General features: G+C 38.9%; 1 protein-coding gene and 1 long non-coding RNA gene across 2 annotated transcripts in view; one reads left to right on the forward strand and one right to left on the reverse strand.

The window, feature by feature from the left end:
- The window catches only part of NUP160 (nucleoporin 160), a 38,587-nt gene extending 17,247 nt beyond the window's left edge, over nt 1-21,340 (reverse strand). The window contains exons 1-17 of the mRNA XM_016146594.2: nt 21,025-21,340; nt 20,644-20,755; nt 15,932-16,142; nt 15,403-15,625; nt 14,119-14,197; nt 13,478-13,592; nt 12,819-12,977; nt 9,722-9,799; nt 9,386-9,483; nt 8,022-8,106; nt 5,988-6,056; nt 4,333-4,416; nt 3,865-4,035; nt 3,037-3,136; nt 2,606-2,771; nt 2,012-2,139; nt 1,753-1,913 (exon numbers count right to left, since the gene is read on the reverse strand). Coding sequence (XP_016002080.2) covers nt 1,753-1,913; nt 2,012-2,139; nt 2,606-2,771; nt 3,037-3,136; nt 3,865-4,035; nt 4,333-4,416; nt 5,988-6,056; nt 8,022-8,106; nt 9,386-9,483; nt 9,722-9,799; nt 12,819-12,977; nt 13,478-13,592; nt 14,119-14,197; nt 15,403-15,625; nt 15,932-16,142; nt 20,644-20,755; nt 21,025-21,124 — 2,139 coding nt within the window. The 5' untranslated portion in view covers nt 21,125-21,340. The remainder of the gene's footprint in view (nt 1-1,752; nt 1,914-2,011; nt 2,140-2,605; nt 2,772-3,036; nt 3,137-3,864; nt 4,036-4,332; nt 4,417-5,987; nt 6,057-8,021; nt 8,107-9,385; nt 9,484-9,721; nt 9,800-12,818; nt 12,978-13,477; nt 13,593-14,118; nt 14,198-15,402; nt 15,626-15,931; nt 16,143-20,643; nt 20,756-21,024) is intronic.
- Nucleotides 21,341-21,447: 107 nt separating this feature from the next.
- LOC107511829 overlaps nt 21,448-21,803 on the forward strand; it is a 59,112-nt gene continuing 58,756 nt past the window's right edge. The window contains exon 1 of the long non-coding RNA XR_001597145.2: nt 21,448-21,615. This is a non-coding gene — a long non-coding RNA (uncharacterized LOC107511829). The remainder of the gene's footprint in view (nt 21,616-21,803) is intronic.

Genomic DNA, 21,803 nt, shown 5'->3' on the forward strand with positions numbered 1-21,803 from the left:
AGGTGGGTGGGTGAGACAGTAAACAGCAATTAGTAATAACTCTTACAGTTTAGATGGAGATAAAATATAATCACAAATACAAAAGGCATATAAAAAAACAACATGTATACATAAATATAAGCAACATACCTATTACATTTTGGGGTAGCAGGTGGCAAAAATCTCTACCCAAACAGTAAGTCTAAAAATAATCAAAAACAGCTCACCAAGCCATGAAAGCTGAAGGGGGGGGGGTTGCGGGGGGGACACTGAAAAGCTTAACTTTCATTAAATCTGTGGGTTCAGAACTGAAGAACTGAAGCAGAGAAAAAGGGAAATCTAAGTCTTTCTGGTCTTGAGTAAAAATATGACCATATGACCATTTGAGGAAAATTTGGCAATACTACTTAAAGCCTTAAAAACCGTGCCTGTGACCAATCAAGTCTAGTTCTTAGACCTATCCTAGAAATATCATCAAAGGTATAAAGTTACAGCTATAAGGGAAAAACTGGCGACAATCTGGTGGTCAGAAATGGGATTGGTTGAATAAATTAGAATTGTACTAGATAACAATTAAAACTAATGTTACAGAAGACTATGTAATAATGTGAAAATGCTGATGAAATTTGTGAAATGGAATAAAAATCACCAGATTACCAAAAAATACACGTAACATATACTAATTTTATAAATAAAACAAAAAACAATTTGCACAGAAGGGTGTACATCGAAACATAAATAGTGGTTATCACTATTTAGAGAGTCACAAATGAATTTCTATTTTCTTTCTGCTTACATGTAAAGGCTTACAGACAAAAGGTTTACAATCAATCTCTATTACTTCTGTGTTTAGGAAAAAATGACAAAGATTATAATTTAAAAAAAACCCCAAAACCCCGAAAGAAATGGAAGAATCTATAAAGACTGAAAAGAACTTAATAAGGGCTGCCCTAAGTGATGGACTTCCAGGAAAGGTCCTGTTGCTCCCTGGTGGCCCTAAACAAATAATCTTCCTAAATATTTTTCCTTATTTTCACCTGAAATTCTACCATAAGCAACGTATCTGAGTTAATAAATCCTAATTTAAAAGGATTAGTACCTCCAGGAACCCCAAAGGCCTTTCAGTTATTTACATACTAACATGATATAGTTTAATCAGATTGCTTGTCAGGCTCAGAAAAGACTACTGATGAAGAGACAAAAGGATTTCTGGCTGTGGGCAGAAAGGTAATTTTGAGCATGAAACATCCAGCAGGGTGGGAGACCAGGACTGCAGGATGTCTGGTGTATAGTCTTTAGTCTGGCAGCCTAAGAAGAGCAGGATGGAAAAGGAAGCACAAAATGGAATTGGGAGAATCCTAACGACAAACTCCGCAATCTCAAAACTGTGCTTGGGGTAAATCCTATATTGCAGAAAGAGGGCAGTTTTTTTTCCTTATTCTCTCCTCCATAGCTATCAGATCCAAAAACAGTACCAATAATACTCAATTTTGGGAGAGCCAATTTGAGAACATTTCCCACCACTAGACATACAAATGGTAATAGTGAGACAATCTGCTTCACCTATGTTCTTGATTTATAATTTTGGATTACAATGCTTACTCATTCCTAATTCACAACTATTTATAGAGCAACTACTAAGAGTCAAGCATGGGGGACAAAGCAGTGAACAAAGACAAAAGTCTCCGTGCGGGTAGAGCTGACTTTCCGTTATGCGCCTTGGGGTAACACCTAGTTTTAGATTTCACGAGTTTTCCCTTGAGTAGTACTTACTGAATCTCCTAGCCTCATTAATAGCTGCTGCAAGATCAAAAGGTCTCGGCAGATGAGGAAGCGAGTACTGGCAATTTTGCACACGCCTCTGCATACAATATACCCTGCTGTGCTACTCCCATAAAGCTGGGAAAGATTCATTCGAACATTCAAAGGCTGAGCTGTAATTTATCAAAAAAAAAAAAAAAAAAAAAAAAAAAGGAGTTAAATTTATCATTGTTTTTTAGAAATCTTAGACATCTTTGTTGTTGTCATTTACCTGGATTGAAGCCCTTTTCCATTTCCACTTCTGTTTCATAATCCATTTCCCGTATGAGAAGCCCAATGGCATGGACTGGGTTCCTAATTTCCTGAAGTTTACTACAAATATCCTCCATTACATTTTCTCTATAAGAACAAGCAAAAAACTCCTATTACTACCAAGACCACATCAGACAAACCATATAAGTCCTAAAAGCTAAATGGTTTATGAAACAGGAAAACTAGTCACATAACAAAGGAGTAGAGATAATCACTGTGACATATAACATACTTTCACTCCACGTATTGAATTTCTCCTTATTTTTTTATACATGACAATATAAATGTGAGAAAAATACTTTTGTGCTTTAAAATTTATAGGTCAGTTAAAAGTTACTAGCTAGACCATAATTTATGAGTCTATTTACAGACCTGAATTCATGTGTTAGATTTTGTTTAAAAGCTGAAAACACCAATTAAGAATCATGGCAACTCCCTGTAACTTTAAGCCACTACTTTGTACATATTTGAATGTACATGAAAAACCTGACTTGGACGCTAAAAATTGCTAAATTTCCATTAGGAAATGCACTTTACCCTAAATTCTCCTTACACATCAGTAGTGATCAAATCTTCCAGAATCTGTTCTGCAGCTTTTTCTGGAGACTGTAGGTTGTAACAGCTCATCTCCATCATTACTGACATATCCATAGTCACTGACTCTCCAATCAGCCGAAGGCATTTTATAAGACATATGACATCTCGAGCAACATCCACATCTGTGAGAGAAAGTTAACATTAAACATCTCAAGCCAATGAAGAATTGATTAATATTATGCTAACATAAAATATTAATAATTAAATACCAAGGATCTATGTGAGGTCTTGGAGATGCTTAGGTCTCTTAAGTTTTCCTTAAAATATCTACAGTATGACCTAATCAGGAAAGGTCACAGTGGCAAACAATGTTTTTTTGCATCCATTTGAAAAAAAACATAGGGCTCATATAGAAAGGGGATTAAATACGGACATAATAACTATTACCATCAGATATAGTCGTCTCATCCTCTGTCAAAAGGTTCTCATCAGGCAGGAGATACAAATGATCCACTAAGGAGGAAGGTGCAAAGAAAGACAGGTACCCCTGGAAAAACAAATCTTCCAGTTATATTCTTTTCAGTGAATGTTTAAAGGTATAAAATTATGAACCGAATCTTATCACAAGGAAACATCAGACAATCCAAATTAATGGACACTCAAAAAAGATATAGTCTTCAAAACACGTTGATGTCATGAAAGATAAAGAAAGGCAGACGACAGGTCTCGATTCAGCTAAAGAAACATGACAAATAAACATACACAAGTTTTTGGACTAGATCCTAGATCAAGAAAAATAATAGGTACAATTGGTAAAATATGAACATGAACTGTATATGTCAATCACGTTGCTTGACAGTTAAATTGCGCTGTGGTTATATAAGAATATCCTTGATCTTTGATATATGCTAAAATATATAATGTCAATGGGGTGCAATGTCTATAACTCTCAAGTGGTCCAGGAAAAAAAATTATTGAAAGAAGAAAAGCACGTGGAAGTTGACAAACGGTGCATCTGGGTATACAGAAGTTCTTCGTGCTATTCTTGTAACTCTTAAACCTTAAGTTTGAAATCACTTCTGTAGATGAGGTAAATGAAATGCAAAAAAGTATAAATAATGCAGAAACTATCTAAATACAAATGAACTATAATTTTAGGAAAAAAACAAAAACAAAACGAAGTCCTAAAAGCTAACTGTGACATACAACAGACTAGCATTCTGAAAGACCTGGTGAACTGTCTAAAAGTTTTTCTGTATGCTTCAGTTCCCTTACTTTTTTCAGCAGGCACACCATGTTTGTGTGAGGATTCAAAAGTAGGGCAAGAGGATGAGAGAGCGCTTCTTGATACTGAAGACAGCAGGCATAAAACTTGCACCAGAATTCCCGTTGTAAATTTCGAAACTCTTCCTGGGAAAATTCATACTCTGTTACACTTCCTTGGAGCTGGCAAAGAAAAAAAACAAAACAAAACTTGATACCATTTGAAATCTTTCTATCCCCAAACATAACAGTCTAGTAGTTTACTAAGCTACAGCCAATGAATATTCCTTTAATATTTAGTAATGATACATATGCATTATAAGCCATAGACTATGTAAATAGGTATCTAGTTCTCTAAATAAAAGATTTAAACATTTATACTTCCTACTAACAAGTTCCAGTGAATAATTTAACAGTTCCTCAGTATCAATCTGCCAACATCAAAATGGAAGAATATATTCTTTCTTTATCCAAACTCACCTCACTTTCAACAGCTAAAGTAACTTCTTTCTTTAGTTCACTCCAGGAGAGATCTAAATTCCTCTCAGTTCCTCGACAGAAAATCTAAAATTAAAGGAGAAATGGGAGTGGGTTACATAATACCCCAAACTGAACGAAAAATACTTTATAGTTTTAGAAGGCATTGAAGCAATAGACAACAATCCAATAGAGACTGTACATGCCCAGAATACACATTTACCCCTGACGCTGTCCATGTAATTTCTATAAGCGAAAGTATAGCAAGTTTGAAAAAGTTTACATAGACCAGAGTAACTACAGAAATCCACAAATATGAAGGAATTGTGGATTCTTTCAATTCAATTATGGAATTTGGCACATTTGGATCTTTACGAAAAGCTAAAAGAAACAGAACAGCTATTGCTCAGCCAGAAGAAAGCTGTAAGACCATACTAAACATATACATCCTGAGACTGGCACAGAGGTAAGCGAAAGGAGTGACGAGGCTGGCTCACTACTGCAAATAATTCTGCAAAAGGAAAGCATCTGATTAATGCCTTACTGATAATTTAATGTCTCACTGTGCAAGAAATATCCAAAGAAGTAATATTATACATTGGATTATTGTTAAGAAAAAAGTGCTGATGAGATGAAAGAAAAAACACCATAGGACAAAGTGACCATGTCATTCTAAAGCTTTTTTAGAAAGAAAACAGAAAACATGAAATAGTCAGATATTCGAGAATATACGTAGAAGAAAAGTCCAGGGTCTAGAAACTATATTACCTGAAAGTTACAGAACTGGGTGTATTTAGTCTGGAGAAAGACAATATATTAAGAGAGCCTTAAAATATCTGAAGGGTTGCTTTATAGAAAAGAGACATATTCTATAAAGCTCCCAAACAAAGAAGCCATCGAAAGGATGGGGGTTAAATTTCATCCAATACTGAGAACTTTTAAATAACACAATTCGGGAACAATAACTCACAAGAGCTAGTGAGAAACTCTTCAATGGACGCAGAGACATCTAGAAATTGAACAGCTTTCTTTTAGAGAAGCCACAGAAAATATCTCTGCTTTGTAATGGGAGGTCGGATCAGGAGATTCTAAGGCATTTTCTGATTCTATGAGTGACTATTCTTTAAAGAATCCTTTTAAAAGTTATAAGCATGTCTTAATCCATGTGATTTTGAAGCTAAGATTTTTAGAGTTTCCTTGAACCTGAGCCATTTAGATCTTCATTGTACTAACAAAAGGGTTAAAAACAAAGTACCACCAAAACTAACTGGAAAATATTTTAAATTTCTTTCAAGTATAGAGATTATATGTAGCATGATACAATATATTTTTATAACAGGGTAGGCACAAGTTTCTCTTTTTACTACTGACATGCTTCACTAGTCACTGGGAAAGTTCTCATCCTACCTTCCCACTGGCAGTCTTGCTTAATGGAAAGAACATTTATAAAAATTACAATAGTATTTATAAACACATTTATAAATGGTAACTATAAGAAAACCTTAAAATGTTATGCAACTGCAGAAATATACTTAGTGTTTACTATATGCAAAACAACAAAAATTAATAGCAATCAGTAATTATACAATAGTAATAAAATGTCTCTTTTTTTGTTTTTTTAAGAGATAGTCTTGGATGAACATTATTCTCCCACTTACCTGTAAAGCTTTACATAAAGCTGCAGTTACGAATTGTCCTGGGGTAAATAGAGTCCGCAAATACATCTCCTGTTAGAATGTTAAAAATAAAAATTAATGTCATTCTAAAAAGATACAATTTGGAAAAATTTGAAGAATTCAACACCTTAGCTTCAAAGTTGAGTTTCTAGTGTATGAACGTGGAAACCTGGCCTCTCTACATGTGAGCAATAACAAGTAGTAGAGCATATCTACATTGTCACACTGAAAAGTGAAGATGGCTAGATGTACTATTCTGAAAACACAGTGCTCCTCAGGAGCGCCTCACTGGGTTCTACTGGAAAACAGCTTGTCAAATCCCAACTGCGGATGAAAAAAGGGGTTCTATGGAAGGTAACCCTCACCGGGGGGGGGGGGGGGGGACTGATCATAAATTCCTGACTGGGCAGGTTGCGGGTGAGTAGTCACGCCCCAAGCGTATAACTTCATTAGTAAAAGGTTTAACTTTGCCTTAATAAACTGTCCATTGTTCCTGTGCATCTAGGTTAACACACCTTAGAAATAAGCTGTAACTACCCTCTACAGAGCACATAATCTTGGTAACTATCCTGCAATCCAATCTCTCACCTCCATGTACTCTTCCTTAATCTCAAATGCATAAAAGCAGCTGCAAAACTGTTATTCTCGGGAGCATTTAAGACCTTGCTCCCAGGCATATGTCATCTATTTGGCTCAAATAAACTCTTACAAAAATTCCACATGGGTTTGGGCATTTCTCATGTGAACACAATCTTAAATGGAAGAGGTGGATCTAGGTTACTGGCAATATGTAGTGGTAAGAGAACAATTAAACTAAACTGCTTTCTACACCATCCACTTCATTCTATGGCTCACATATTAAAGAAAATGAACCAAGAATAACAGGCATTATACGTAAAAACAAATAACTGTAATAAGCTCTCAAGTAGGGAAATGAATTAGAGAGAAAAAGATAAATAATCTCACATTGCCTAATTACTTTGACCAAATTTCATAAGCCAGATTTGCCAGTAAGTAGCAAACCTGAGACTAATCTTCATTCAAGTTTCCTTCCTTCTACTCAGGTTCTGGGGGATGATAAAATGACCAAGATGAAGGAGAAAAACAAGGATTTTAATATTCAGCATATAATTTTGGCTTTTAGACAAAAGTGAAGTGCCAATAAAGTTTTGCTATTAAAAACATAGCAATATTCAATTTCATATCTGGAAAGTAGGATTTCCGTCCAATTATGAGTCTCTGTTTGAGACTCACAGCCCATAATTTTTAATCTTATTTTAATAATAAGGTATCAACTGAACACTTTTTCTTCCATTTATCGTGAGAGTATCCCTGGAAAACAGACTGACCTGTTTTGTCCTCTATTGCCTTACCTTTTAAAGCCATTTTCTTCCATAGCATATAGCTCTATCAGAATTTACCTTATTTCTAGTTTATACGCATGTACCAACATGGTTAGTACAGTGGACAACTAGTGTTTGTACCTGCCCAGAATCCACTTCCCCTTCTTTTACTAACGAATCCCTTATCTTCCTCTGGGGAACCACTCCTCCACAACTAATTTCACCAACCTCCCTCCACAAGAGCCAGACCCAGGCTGGACATGTTTCCCATGACAAGCTAGACTAGTCTATTTCTTCTGATCAAAGTGACAGTGTCAGGAATTAGCACATGACTCAAGTAGGCCAGTGGGTGTCTATTTCAGGACCTGGGACAGAGATGCTCTCATTCCTCTGGGGTTGCTTCACATTCACAGAATGCACAGGATCAGGAAGCTTGCCTGAGAGTAAACCCAACAAGAAAGCAGAACACAGACAGAAGATAGATCAAGCCCTAAAAGCACTGTCCAGCCATGGCGGAAGCCAGGTAACTGTACTTCTTGGCTGCACAAGCTTAAGTCAGTTTGAGGTGAATTTCTTTCATCTACAGCAAAAAACTTCTAATACAACTGGTTCCTCTCAAACTAATGATCAGGGCAAATCATCCTGTTATGTATAAGACTTGAGCATTGCTTACTCTGGGTTCCTGATCATCTCTGATAACGATCTCTTCCCCTGGCAGAGGCTGCATAAAAACCGGATTCCACTGACCTGCAACATTACTACAGACAAAAAAGTCCATCAGTCTACACAAAAATGATAAAGATGAAGCTTATGCTGTTGGCAGTATCTGGGCAGGGAGGGTCCCATCCCTGAAACCCTGTGATGACTGCTTGATCAATTCTATTAAAAATGTTTCAGAAAAGAGAAACTTATTCTAAGCAGAGTCTGGTTTTACAGAAGTGCTCTTGCCAGTTTTAAGTTACCTTTCTGAAATTAAAACTCCAAACACAAATCTACAATAGTTAAGTTTTATTTCGCATTTACTATATACTAGACATTATATTATGTACAGTTCTAGTTATTATTCGTGTATGCCTTATAACTTTGAAGGATGTATTAACCCCATTTCACAGATGTGGAAAGTGAGGCTTAGGATATCTCATAACTAGTAAGTTGCACGGCCAGGATTCAACCCCAGAGTCTTTGTTTTTTTTATCATTTTGCTTGAATGCCATCTATCGGAGTCCACTCAGATTTTCTGAGGTGTGGCTGCTCAGGGTCAATCTGGGGGGGGGGGCAAGCATTCCAGAACTCTATTCTAGAATACAGGGTTATCAGGGACCCCTAAGATTCAATTGATTTATTCCAGGTACATCAAGCTATATCCCAGGGAATCCTGCACAGGTGTTTCAGGGGTTACATAAGTGTTTGATTCAAAATTGGCTTTAAAAACGTATTTTGTGACTATTAAAAAATTTAAACTGGTATCATGTAAATTAAAAATATCAGATACCAAATATATCTAATACTTAGAATTATCAACACATTAAATTGTGTTATAATTTCATTCTTATTAAACACTAGTTTTGTTATACAAGAGTTCATTATCTTTTGAAGAAAAGGGTCTCTTGTTTTTAAAAAAGTTTGAGAAGCACTGTACATCTGCAATCTGTTTTTCATCTTTTTGATGAGAAAATTGAGAATCCAAAGTGGCTGCAGTGTCTTTTGGACTTTGTGGTTATCAGAAATTCTGTTTTCTGAGAAGCAAAAAATAACCCTCCTGGGTTAGAAGTATTTTGGATACATGCTGTCTCTCCCAAGAAATACGGTATTTTATCTCATTCTAACCCCAAGATTCCTCATTTTGTCCTAAAACTAAAAGGTAAGACAATACAAAATGCAAAAGATGTTTCAGAAAACAGTCAACAATAGGCAAACCCAGGGCTGTATCCTTTAAATGCAAACCCTTGACTTTGTTTCTATATAAAAAAGCTCTCATGTATTCATAGTATGAAACTGCTTTGGGTAAGGAAGATGATGGAGGTAAGCGATACATACTGTTCAAAGTTGATGTATTTCACAAGCGTTTGGTTCTCAGCATCATGCCACAGGGCCCAGATATCCGTAGGGGTTAAGGCAAAGTCAATTAGTGTCTCCTAGGAGGAAATGTGGGGTAGAAAGGGTAGGTTAAAATAGAAAGGATAGCAGTTTAAGGCAACTTACATTTGTATTGGTAGAAGAGGTAAAAGCATATGAAAGAGTAGCACATAAAATAAAATTTTGTTTGCATACATCATGAAATATTTCATTTTAAGGTTTCGATCTCATTATAATGTAGTTGAGTCAGTCAATTCTTCTTTCCTATACTTATATACAAAGGATGATCTAACCTACCTGAGAAGTGAATAGGGAGGAAATGTGATCTAGACTGTAGCGGTTATTCTCAGTGCTCACAAGCTGGAAAATGCAGAACTGTTAAAACACAAATTGATAATTTATTATTTGAAATAATCAGTGTTATTAGCATTCAGAAACTAATTTGAAAAAAGTATGGTCAAATACACATTACATTTATACCACCTTAATGAGTGGTGTTAAGTACATTCACATTATTGTGCAATCGATCTCCCAAACTTTTCATCTTGCAAAACTGAAACTCTATACGTGTTAAAATGACTCCCCGTTCTCCTCTCCCCCAAGCCTTTGGTTGCTAATCTTTTCTGTATTGTTCCAATTTTAGTATATGTGCTGCCAAAGCAAGCACTGCAAGACTTTTGTTTGAGATTTTTATAAATTTCTTAGATGGAAATACAGACAGCATGCTTATTACATCAGTGAGAACCTACTGAATTAATACACTTATTAACAGACTTAGAATCCAAAGAACCAAAAGAAAAACAAGAACAAATAAAATTAATAGAAATGGATGAAAATATGAGAGATTAAAAAATACAAAGGTGCAACTATGCAGATTAGGGAGAGAAAGCCATGCTGAAGAGCAGTTTTTGTAAAGTGAAGAAGAGAAAAGACTATAAATTCATTATAATCTGAACGGGCACGAGAGTTACATGGCTGCCAAAAAAAGCTTCCCTGATAGAACCACAGTGTTCAAAACAAAGGAGGTAAGAGGTCTGCTCAATCTGACACCACTCCTAGAATACCACATTCAACTCTGGATCGAACTTTTAGGGCACTGGTTCTCAAAACGTGGTCCACAGACTCTTATAGGTGCCTGAGACTGTTTCAGGGGGTCATTGAGGTTAAAACTCCTTTCAAAATAATACTATGACGTTATTTGGCCTTTTCACTGTGTTGATATTTGCATTGATGATGCAAAAGCAAATGGTGAGTAAAAACGTCTTAACGTGATTCAAGATAACAACACCAAACTGAACACATTTTCATAAAAACTAGGAGTAGAAACTCTCCCGACCCAATAAATGGCATTTATGAAAATTTCACAACTAATATATACTCAATAGTGAAACACTGAAAGCTTTTTCCTTTAGATCAAGCTAGAAGACAATGATATCAGGCCTTGCCACTTCTATTTAACACTGTGCTGGAGTATATGTCCAGGGCAATAAGCAAAGAAATAAAAGGAGAAAAAGAAAGAAAAGGCATCCATATTGGAAAGGAAGTAGTAAGACCTGTTTTTAGAAAGTCCTAAGGATTCCAGTACAACACTATTGAACTAATAAAAGTTCAATAAGGTTGTAGGATTCGTGGTCAATATATAAAAAGCAACTGTTTTTCTATAAATTTGCAATGAACCACCTGAAAATGAAATTAAGAAAATAATTCCATTTATGATAGAATCAAAAAGAATAAAATACCTAGGAATAAAATGATCAAAAGAACAGCAAAATTTGTATTCTGAAAACTATAAAACATTGATAACAAAATTATAGATTTAAATAAACAGAAAAACATCCAATGTTCATGGTAAAAGGCTTGATACTAAGATGGCAATACTTTCCAGTATGATTTAAACACTCTCTTAGGAGCTGTGAAATAATTATCTATATATATATTGCTCTCTGCCCCTGGTTCCTAACACTAAAGCTCCTAAAACGCTTACAATCCCTTGAATGACATGGGTACCAGGAGCATCTTTTGTTCTAATATTTGGTCTTTGATCCCAGTTCCTGACACAGAGATCCTAAGTCTCTTGTAACTTCCTGGATGATAGGGATGAGGTTAACTCCTGGATAACTTCAGGATGGGGGCTAGTCAACAGCAAGACATAACCATAATTGGAAGCTTGGAACTTTCAGTCCAACCTTCATCCTCCAGGGAGGAGAGAGAGGCTAAAGACTGAGTTAATGGCTCATGCCTACACGACAAAGCCTCCATAAAAACCCCTAAAGTATAGGACTTGGAGAATTTCTGGGCTGGTGAACACATCCCTGTGCTGGGAGGGTGGCATACCCCACCCTAATACCATGGAGAAGCCCTTGCACTCAGGACCTTTCTGGACCTCACTCTATATACCTTTTCATCTGGCTGTTTCTCTAGATCCTTTGTCTTATAATAAACCAGCAAATGTAAGTGATTCTCTGAGTTCTGTGAGTTGTTCCAGCAAATTATTGAGCCCCCAGAAGGGGTCATGGGATGAATCAAGAGCCCAAGGAGGTGAGAACAGTGTCCACCTTTGGGAGTAGCCTGGCTTAGGGTGTAGGAGCATGAGCAGGGTGAGAGGGCTTCCACACATATGAAGGGCCCGACAGGGTGGAAACTCAATAGGTCTAGAAAGGTGTCCACATAGAGTAGCAGCCTGCAGTCTGCTGTGGGGATTAGAGTCCAAGTAGGCGAGAATGGTGTCCATTGCATGTGGGTGGCCTAGTGCACAGAATCAGTGCCCAAACAATGTGGAGGGCAACCTGGAATGGGATATCAGAGCCTAACAGAAATGTGGGCACCCAGGCAGGGCAGCAGCCAGCATGGGGGATCCATGCAGAGTGAGGACAAACCTCACTGGAATGTTAATAAGAGGAAGTAGATAACATGTAATGTGTGAGCTGAGTAAGCATAGTCTAAGCATTTGCTGTTAATGTACATAAAGGGCTGGGCACTGTGCCAAACACAATACCCAAGAAACGGCTATTTATTATATGATTATGCCATTGTATTATATCCTAAATATCTCATTTTCACACAACAGCTAGTGTTTGGATGATGAGCAAATTATTTCTAAAAATTAACTTCCCCTATGTCCCTTAAATAACTCCATTTTTTCATAGACCTAAATTTGCTTTCTCGTTTGGTTAACTTTTCCTGTCATATTCCTTTAAATTCTCTACCCACTTTTATCCTGACTTCTCCTTCAAGACCTTTTAATTCACATATTAACACAAAACCTACCATCTCAGTGGAAACAACACATGACACATCTAGGTTGGTGTGAAGAGCTGAAATTGACTCAATGAATCTACAGCTCCTCCCCACATCAGTACATAGAGAATAACCTGATATGTGTCATGTTTCATACCTGTCCTCGTTTTGGTGCATGCATGTATATCCCTAGATAGAGTCCCATGGAAGGGGAATAAGCAAGTCGTAATTTGTGTCCAGTCCCAGCCGTGAGCCGAAGGTCTTTATTCACAGGGACATACTCCAGCATGTCAGCTACCATTAGGCACATCTGGTCCTGCCCGAGATAGAAGAGTTAATAACTGGTATCAAAGAATATTTAGGTTAGAAAACAAATCTCCTTCCTCTTTAAAGGATACACATCCACTATGTCTAGCACTCTAGTTTGTTTGCTGAAGGACCCTACAGGTTTCTTTTTGAGGGCTAAGATAAAATTATCTCTTAATCTGATAGATAAAACTATCAGTTTTTTGGTGAATCTTGAAAACTATTTTACGAACTTGAACTTCTAAAGCATATTTGTTCTTAAGTGAATGGTATACTCTGTACTGTTATCTCAACTTTTCAGTTAAGACTCATAATTTTCAAAATATAAAGACAAGAAGGGGAGAAATATAAGAAAAATAAAGCCAAATGAAACTGTCTAAATCTGGAAATGGCCTATAATTTTCAAACTAAGTGAGCTGATAATCTAAGGGAAGCAGCAAGATTTACTTCAATTCTCTAACAATTTGCAGTCCTATTTTAACTTATAGAAACTATAAATGTAGCATTTACCTTATAAGACCACATTCGTAGTTTATGATCCTGGCACAGAGCAAAGATGAAGGCATCATGCTCGACACAATGAATGGCAAGGCTAAGAGGACGATCTGAAGGCCCCTGATCACCTCTGAAAACAAAAGGCCAGTTTAGAGTTTGACTATTGCAAATCATCTGATTGTTAGTATTTGCAATTTAAGAGATAAAATTAGAAATGTATACTTTTAATCAACAGAAGGAGCAAATGTTTATATGTTGGTATAAGACCACTACACTTTCTATTTGATTTGTAATCGATTACTAAGATAAATTTTAAAAGGCTCTATGTAAAAATGGAATACTGGCCTGCCTAATCATCAAAAACTTTCTACTTCAAATATTACACAAAATTGATTTGGCAAGTCAAGGCAGAATGCTGAAATGGATATTGGGAAGACATATACAGTAAGCTACTTTTTGCTGTCAGGGTGGCTAGTTGCAAATGAGGTGGGCTCTGGAGTGCAGCTCTCCTCAGATGGACTGTGATATTGTGCAGACTCTCCTTTCCAGCGTAATCTTTCCCTGCCTTGGAGTGAAAACTGGAAGCAGTAACAGGTGCTGACCCATGTAAAATTAAATTCTCAGGCCTCCTGATTTACCTGCCAGATAGCACTCACCTGATAGCGGTTGGCATCCAGCCTATAAGCAATCGTTGCATTACTGAACTCTGTTTCAGTTCCACAACTGACACCATCCCTAAAAGATTGAAAACACATCAATGACATTCAAGACACCTCTTCACGATACTTCGTGAAACCCAAAGACAAGAAAGATGCAACAATAATAAGCTCTTTATAACAAGTGATAGGCTTCTACATTTGTATTAAGGAAGTCTGAAGTTGTACCTTTTCATGTATATCACACCTAAAATATTTTGAATCATTATTGGGTCAATAAAAATAGCTTTTTTAGATTCCCAGGGAAAAATTTTGCCATTTATGAATAACTCATATTACTCAGAAAAAATACTTTATTCTTTGATAAAGAATCAATGGGTACCTTTCGTGTGTCAGGCAGTGCTAGGTGCTGGAGATGGAGCAGTAAACAAACAAAATCCTGCCTTCATGGAACTTATTCCATTGAGAGGTAGGAGAAGCAAGACAGTTAATAAATTAAGTAGAATTAGCAATAAGAGAAAAATAAAACACGTAAAGTGAATGCTAGGGCAGGGTGTGTGTGTAATTTTGAAAAGGGTGGTCAGGGAAGGCCTAGGTGAGGGGGCATTGAGTAAAGACCTAAAGGAGCTGAGGGATGGAGCCAAGCTGGTAGCTGGGGAGACTATTCCAGGCAAAAGCCCTGAGGAAGGTGTGCCCATATGTTCAAGGGACTGCAGAAAGGGATGTGGCTGGTGCCGAGAAGGTGAGGGGTCACTCTTCGCCAACATTAAGGACTGTGGGTTGATTCAGAGTGAGGTAAGAACCACCCTCATTCGAGGGCTTTGTGCAGTATACTGACATGACTTGGTTTAGGTTTTAAGTGTTTCAGTCTGCCCGAGAAGTTTTTGTGTAGGGGTTAAGGACAGATCTGGGGAGATATTGAGGAACGCGATACAATAATCCAGGCAAGAGATAGTGGTGGCTTGAAGCAGGATATCAGCAACTCGACTTCCTTGTTTTCATTAATTAATTTTAGTTATAGTACCTCAATCTAAAGGTAGTCCGCTGATCTCTACAAGAGACCTTAGAATAGGCTGTCTTAGTTATGTGTTCCCATATTCCAGTAAGCTTTACAGTTCCTCATCCACTGTACAAAATCATGCCCTCTTGGAAGAAAACAGTGAGGCATTCGGGATGTTATGGAAGCAATTACTGTGTTGAGTGATGAGTGTGGATCTCCAACGTCTGTGTTTATGCCAACTTTCCTTGTTTAAAGTTATATCCATGTTCAGTTTCCATTCTTACCAGGTACGTAGTAAGGAGGTAGTTTAAGAACAAAGATTCCTCCAGCAGCAGAAGGTAGAGCAAACAGGGCTTCCCCATCATTGCTAAGCCAGGCTGCCGAGGTGGTAGAATTAGGGGGGAGTCCGGGGACTGCTGGAATTAACTGATTGTTGCAAGGATCTCTGAAATCAACTTTTCCAATGTCAGTGAATATTGATTGCATCTGACTTTCAACTACTAACTCCTGTGGAGTAATTACAAAGAAAAATCTGTTAAATCAGAATAAGCTTAATTTTGTATAGTTCTTCTCAATTGCTACCAAAGCTTCTAGAGCAAAAAAAATCATCCAGCATAAAAAGAAAACCATTTTTTTTAAATGAAAACTATTTCTTCAACCTACAATGTGTCTGATCATTTTAAATAGTAACTATCAAACTGTGTGTGGTGAGGGCTAACAAGGAATTCAAATTTCCTTCAATTTCAAAGGCTATTGCTCCAGTACTTATGTGTGACAGCCAGAGGAATCTAATAAAGGACTTAATCAACTTACGCTCCTATACATCCGGGAAGGGTGTGGTAAAAGCAACCTGTGTACTGTTTGATTGGTTAATATCAAGATTATCACATGATTCTGAGTCTCAGAGACATGAACCCCTCCGGGTAAGAGGCTGCAATTTTGGAATTTGAGGCGAACTGCATTATTCAACAAATTTATATCCAATGACTCTTCCACCAGCTCCAGTGTATCTCCAGAGGTCTTCCTGTTAAAAAAAAGTACATTTCTTTAAAAAGTTTATGCTGTTCTTTCTAATTGTAGCATTGAAATACATGGAAATAGTTTCCTGGTAAACTCTCCCAATTTGAAAACTTTAGATAAACATATTCAGACCAATTTTTACACCCTGAACCACATCAAATAGATTTACAAAGCATAATATAAAATTCAAATCTTATTATATGACTCTTAAATGAAGACATTTCTAAACTTGACAGTCCACTTATTTAGAACTATATTCAATGCAATTACGTTCCACGATAATGAAAATCATGCCACAGACCCCCATTACTTGTGGTGGAACATGACCTCCACATATATAACTACAGCCTCAAACTATAGTGACCTTAATACATATGGGTATTTCCCTTCCCCTTCCTTCTGCTACTTCTTCCTGCTAGGATGCAGGGCAAACTCTTCACCAAGTGCAACTGCCATGTAGTAGCTCTGGAACTATAGAAGGCACCAAGCTGGGAATGCCATAACACCTCATCACCTCGATTACCATATTACCCTAAGAGCAGGTCTCCTTCCAGCAATTAAAGGTCAATCTCTGACTTTCTCAAGAATATCCCTCCTGCATCCATCTCTCCTTCTTCCAGAGCCTTCTACCAACATGCAAATATGCTCTTCTAAGGCCTCTCTCTTTCCATCGCCCCATTCCAGCTCCCATCCAACTATTACATTCTCTTCATTGCCCTCCACAGCCAAACTTTCTCTATTTCCTCACCTCCCTAATACACTTCAACCTACCCTCTTCTTACCAAAGTCACCAGACCAATTCCAAAGGACTCTCAGTCCTTCTCTTACTTGACCTCTTTGCAATAATCCACATACTTAACCATGCCATCTTTAAAACTCTCCTCTTTCGACTTCCATACCATCTCTTCCAGTTTTACTCCGACACCCCTGGGCATTCCCTCTCTTTCTCCTTGACCAGACCCCCTACATGCTAGTCCCTCAAACCCTGACCTGGATCCTATTCTCTGCTCACTGTACACATTTTTCCAACGCTGCAAGCCCCACTGAAGCCCCGATGACTCCCCAGAGCTACTTTGGTAACTCATGGTGTGTCCTAAGCACAATTTTCTGGATCTTCAACTTCAACCCTGAACAATCGCTTCACTTTCCTGCCTTATGGTTAAAATTAGGCGCTGGATATTACTGTAGGACACTGCCCACCCCCCATCCCTCTCTAAGTTTTCTCTACCACGCTCCTTGTAGTGGAGCCTCAGGGCAGAGCACAGCTATCTTGCTTGCTTCCCGTTGCCCCCTAGGCCATTATTCCTCACTCGCTGCCCAAACCACTCAGCTCTGAAGCTCAGGCAATCAGATACCACCTGCTACCAGGCATACTGCAGTTATGTACAGATCTCTCTCATTCCTTGAAGGCTTTAGCTCCTGGCTCACTCTCATTTCTCCTGCCATATTCTGAATGATTTCAGTATCCATGTGTTTTGTAACACCTCACCTTCTCAGCTTCTTCAATTCCTCTCCTCTAGTGGTTACCCTTGCCCGCATATAAACATACTATTATACATCTCCTATACCATCACCTTCCCACTGCCACTTAACTTTGCTGCTTCCCTCACAGCAATGCTCCTTGAAGGGGTTGTTCTCCGCTCACAATTCCACGCCCTCTTGAACCCATTTCATTCAGCAGTTCCTGACAAAGTCACTGATGTCCTCCATGGTGCAATGTCGATTTTCATTTCTCTGACTTATATGCAGCATTTAATAGATTTTTCCCTCTACTCCTTCTTGAAACAGTTCCTTGACTTTTGGGACACAACTCTCTTTTTGTTCAGTTCTTACTAGCTACTCCTTCTCCATTTCCTTCATTGGTTCCTCAACTTCCTAAATATAGGAGTGACCCAGAGTTCGGTCCTCTTCTCTTCCCTCATCTACACAGTGGTTCTCAACTGTGGGCCATTCTACCCTAATCCTCAAGAACAAACAGCAATATCTGGAGATTTTTGCTTCTCACAACTGAATGTTGTGCGTGCACATGTGTGCACGATTGCTACGTAGTGGGCGGAGGCCAGGGATGTTGCTTAACGTACAGGACAGCTCCCACCACAAAGACTTACCTGCCTCCAAATGCTCATACTGCAGATCCTAAGAAACCCCTATTTATACTCATTCCCTGAGTGGCTTCATTCAGTAGAACAGCTTTAAATGCCATCTAATGCCAACAATTCCCAAATATGTATCTGCTGCCCAAAGTCTCCACTAAACTCCTGACCTTTGCCTTAACACTTCCACTTGGTTGAATATCTAACAGGGTCTCAAACGAAACCTGTCCAAAACAGATTTCCTGGACCCAGCAAATCCAAAAAACAAAGAAACAAAAACACTTGCTTCACTTACACTCCTTCAACTAAGTTAATGGCATCTCTATAACTTTCAGTTGCTCAATCCAGAAATCTGTATCCAAAAGTAAATTCTAACAAATTCACCTTCAAAACATCCACAATCAGAATATTTCTCACTGCCTCTACCAAGGCCACCCTGGTCTAAGCCAGCATCATTTCTTGTCTGGATTGTGGCACCGACTTCCTAACTGGTCTCCATGCTCCTACCCTTTTCCCACCACAGTGTTCTCAACCCACAGCCACAGTAATCCTTTAAAAATGCAACTTAGATTATGCCATTCCTTCATTTAAAACTCTCAAATGGCTTCTTTCCATCTCAGAGTAAAAGTCGAAGGCTTAAAATAACTGACAAAGTCCTGACCTGGTCCTTGGCTACCTTTCTTATTACTCTATCCTTTGTTCACTCATCTACAGATTCGTGGCCTTTGACATTCTTTGAATACAACATACAAGTTCCTGTCTCAAAGTGTTTTGCACTTTTTTTTCTTGGAATGCTCTACATGAAATTCTTGTCATCTAGATTTCTTTACTTTCTCTGCTCAAATGTCACCATATCGGTGCATCTTGCCCGACTATCCTATATAAAATATTATCTCCCATAGGCATTTCTCGTCCCTCTTACCTTGTTTGCCTATTCTCTATTCCATTTATCACCTGACAAACCATACTGACTTTTTTTCCTGTAACTTGTTTATTGGCTGTTTCCCTTCATGGGAGCAGGGACTCTTGTCTGCTTTGTTCCCTGCCATATTCCCAGTATTTAAACATTGACTAAAACACATTAGACACTCAAAAATATCTCTTAAGTGAGATTTTTATCTCTAATATAGGTCTCTTTTCTGAGCCTGAGACACGTAAATTTCAATACCTACCTGACATTGCCAAAAGGCTGCAACAAAGATACTTCACATTTAGTACATCTAAAAGAATTATTCAAATCTCTCAAAACCCCTGCCCTATGTACCTGGTGAGTCACACCAAAAACCAATGAGTTGTCCTTGCTCCTTCATTTTCCCTTACCATCCCCCACTCCATAGTCAATCTATCATTAAGTCCTAATGAATCTACTTTCTCAGTGTATGTTGAATTCATCTATTTCTCTTTTCCTAGTCATTCCCACAACGGAGTTACCAGTATCTCTTACTTGGGTTATCATAAAAGCAAATCATTCTTTTGTATTATTCCCATCCAAAAGCCACTTTCCACAAAGTAGACTGATTTTTTAAAAAAATGAAATTCTGATCACGTTAGCAATCCTTTGAAACTCTTCAATAATTGTTCAGTGTACCTAGGATAAATTCAAAATCCTTAAAAAGATCTCAGGGTCCCTTGTAATGAATCCTGCCTAACTTTTTGGTCTCAGCATCTCTCATATCACTTTGTTTTCCCCATTGCACTTAAGCCACACAGACCTTCAGTTAGTTCCTAAACCTGCCAAGTTCTTTCCACCTCATGGATTTTGCATATGGTGACCCCACTTGCTAACTGTTCTCTCTCACAACACCCTGCCTAGCTAACCATTTACCTTTCAGATACCAGGTTAAATGTGACTTCCTTAAAGGCCTTCCAAGCCCCACCAATAAAACTTGATCCTCCCATGACCCTCTCATAGCCCCTACACTTTTCCTATGAGGCAAGTAGAAAAAATTTGTATTGATATACCTATGTTGTGATCATTAGTTTAATGTCTCTTTTCTTAAAACTGCCCTGTGAAATATGAGTCCACATCTAAACTGCTACATCTTGCATGGTAATTTCTGTTCACTACTTCATCCCTAGCACACCTAGCACAGTGCTTGACACGTAAAAGCTCAAACATATTTGTAGAATGAAGCTGTAAAGCACTGTAATAACATAGTGAGTTAACGTTTAAAACTGGTCTTTACAACTCTATCCCCCAAGCTACATTTCACCTGCTTTTAGTGCAACCCTGGGAGGGTACCTCTCCTAGAATTCTGGTCTCCTTAATTTTCTCTTAATTCAGATATTAGAAAACAATCTTTCTCTTTCTGTCAATTACCGCTTTGGAGAATGTCACTTTTCGAACAACCACGAAAATTCAGACGCCGAACAACCCGACCTTCCAGAGGGTTTGGCGAACACAGCACTTACCAATGGATGAACCTGTTTCTGGTGACAGAGAACAACTTGTCACTTTCCACATAATAGAAGCCTCCAGCGCTCTCACTGTATTTCACGGTTCCGGTCAAGGCATTTACAGTCCCTGCAAAAGGAGAGAGGCCAGACTTAGCGTGGTTCTCTGGGGATAACAGAGACTGAGGACGCCGAGAAAGCAAAGAGTGACAGACTGACAATCCATACAAAGAGAAAGAGGAAAAAGAGAAAGACAAAATAGGACCCTAAGGAGGCTCTGATCCCGGGGTTATAGGCATGTGGACTTAGGATGATGAACAGGGGATCAGAGGTTTAGGGACTCATGGTAGGAGCCCGAGGGGAAGGACAGGCTGGCGCCCTCCTCGCCTACTTTCGTACCGACGCCGCAGACTGTGAATTCCCGGAAGCGCCTCGGCTTTTCGCGCTCAGCACCGCTGAGCTCCACGAAGCTCCGTTCCAGGGCTCCCGCCGCCGCCATCTTCGCGCCGCCGCCGCGAGGCCCGACGGGACACCAGCAGTGTCTGTCGTCACTTCCGGGGGAGGGGTGGGCCGTGGCGCGGCCCAGTGATGAACCCTGGGGAAGCGATCGGCGGCTTCCACTCTGTCTTGCGGGGCTACCAGCGAGTTGGCTGGAGAAAAGGGTGGGCAGGGAGGAAGCCAAAAGAGAAAGGGGCACGAGTAGCTGACCTGCAGGAACCTCCGTGTAACAGGCCCGGAGGCCGCCGGGGGCGGGCCCTTTTACCCGGCGGTCCCAGGGCGCGGGGCGGGGCCGGGTTTGTTTCCATTTTGAAAATGACGGCGCGGGCTGAACCTCCCGGGAGTGCGAGGTCCCGGAGGCCTGGCGGGTCAGCGCCCCCTGGCGATATCGAGTTTACGGTCCCCTCTCCCAGCTCCTGGGCGTCGGTCGGCCTGTGAATCTCCACCTGCTCTCCTTAACCCTACTGCGACGCGTTGGATCGAGGCAAGGAGGTGTGAAGGGCAGAGGGGCCTTTTGTTTTGCGTTGGAATTTTTAAAAGAGACTATTCCCGTATTCTTGTATAATGAAGCATAATGGGTTCAATTAAACATTGATGCTGTAATCTGCTGAAATTCCCTAAATGCTGCTCACTTGATACATGAAAGGAATTTGCCCTTTGTTCCACCCGTTGTTTGGATG

This window comes from Rousettus aegyptiacus, unplaced genomic scaffold (genome assembly GCF_014176215.1).
Source record: "Rousettus aegyptiacus isolate mRouAeg1 unplaced genomic scaffold, mRouAeg1.p scaffold_m13_p_5, whole genome shotgun sequence".
Lineage (NCBI taxonomy): Eukaryota > Metazoa > Chordata > Mammalia > Chiroptera > Pteropodidae > Rousettus > Rousettus aegyptiacus.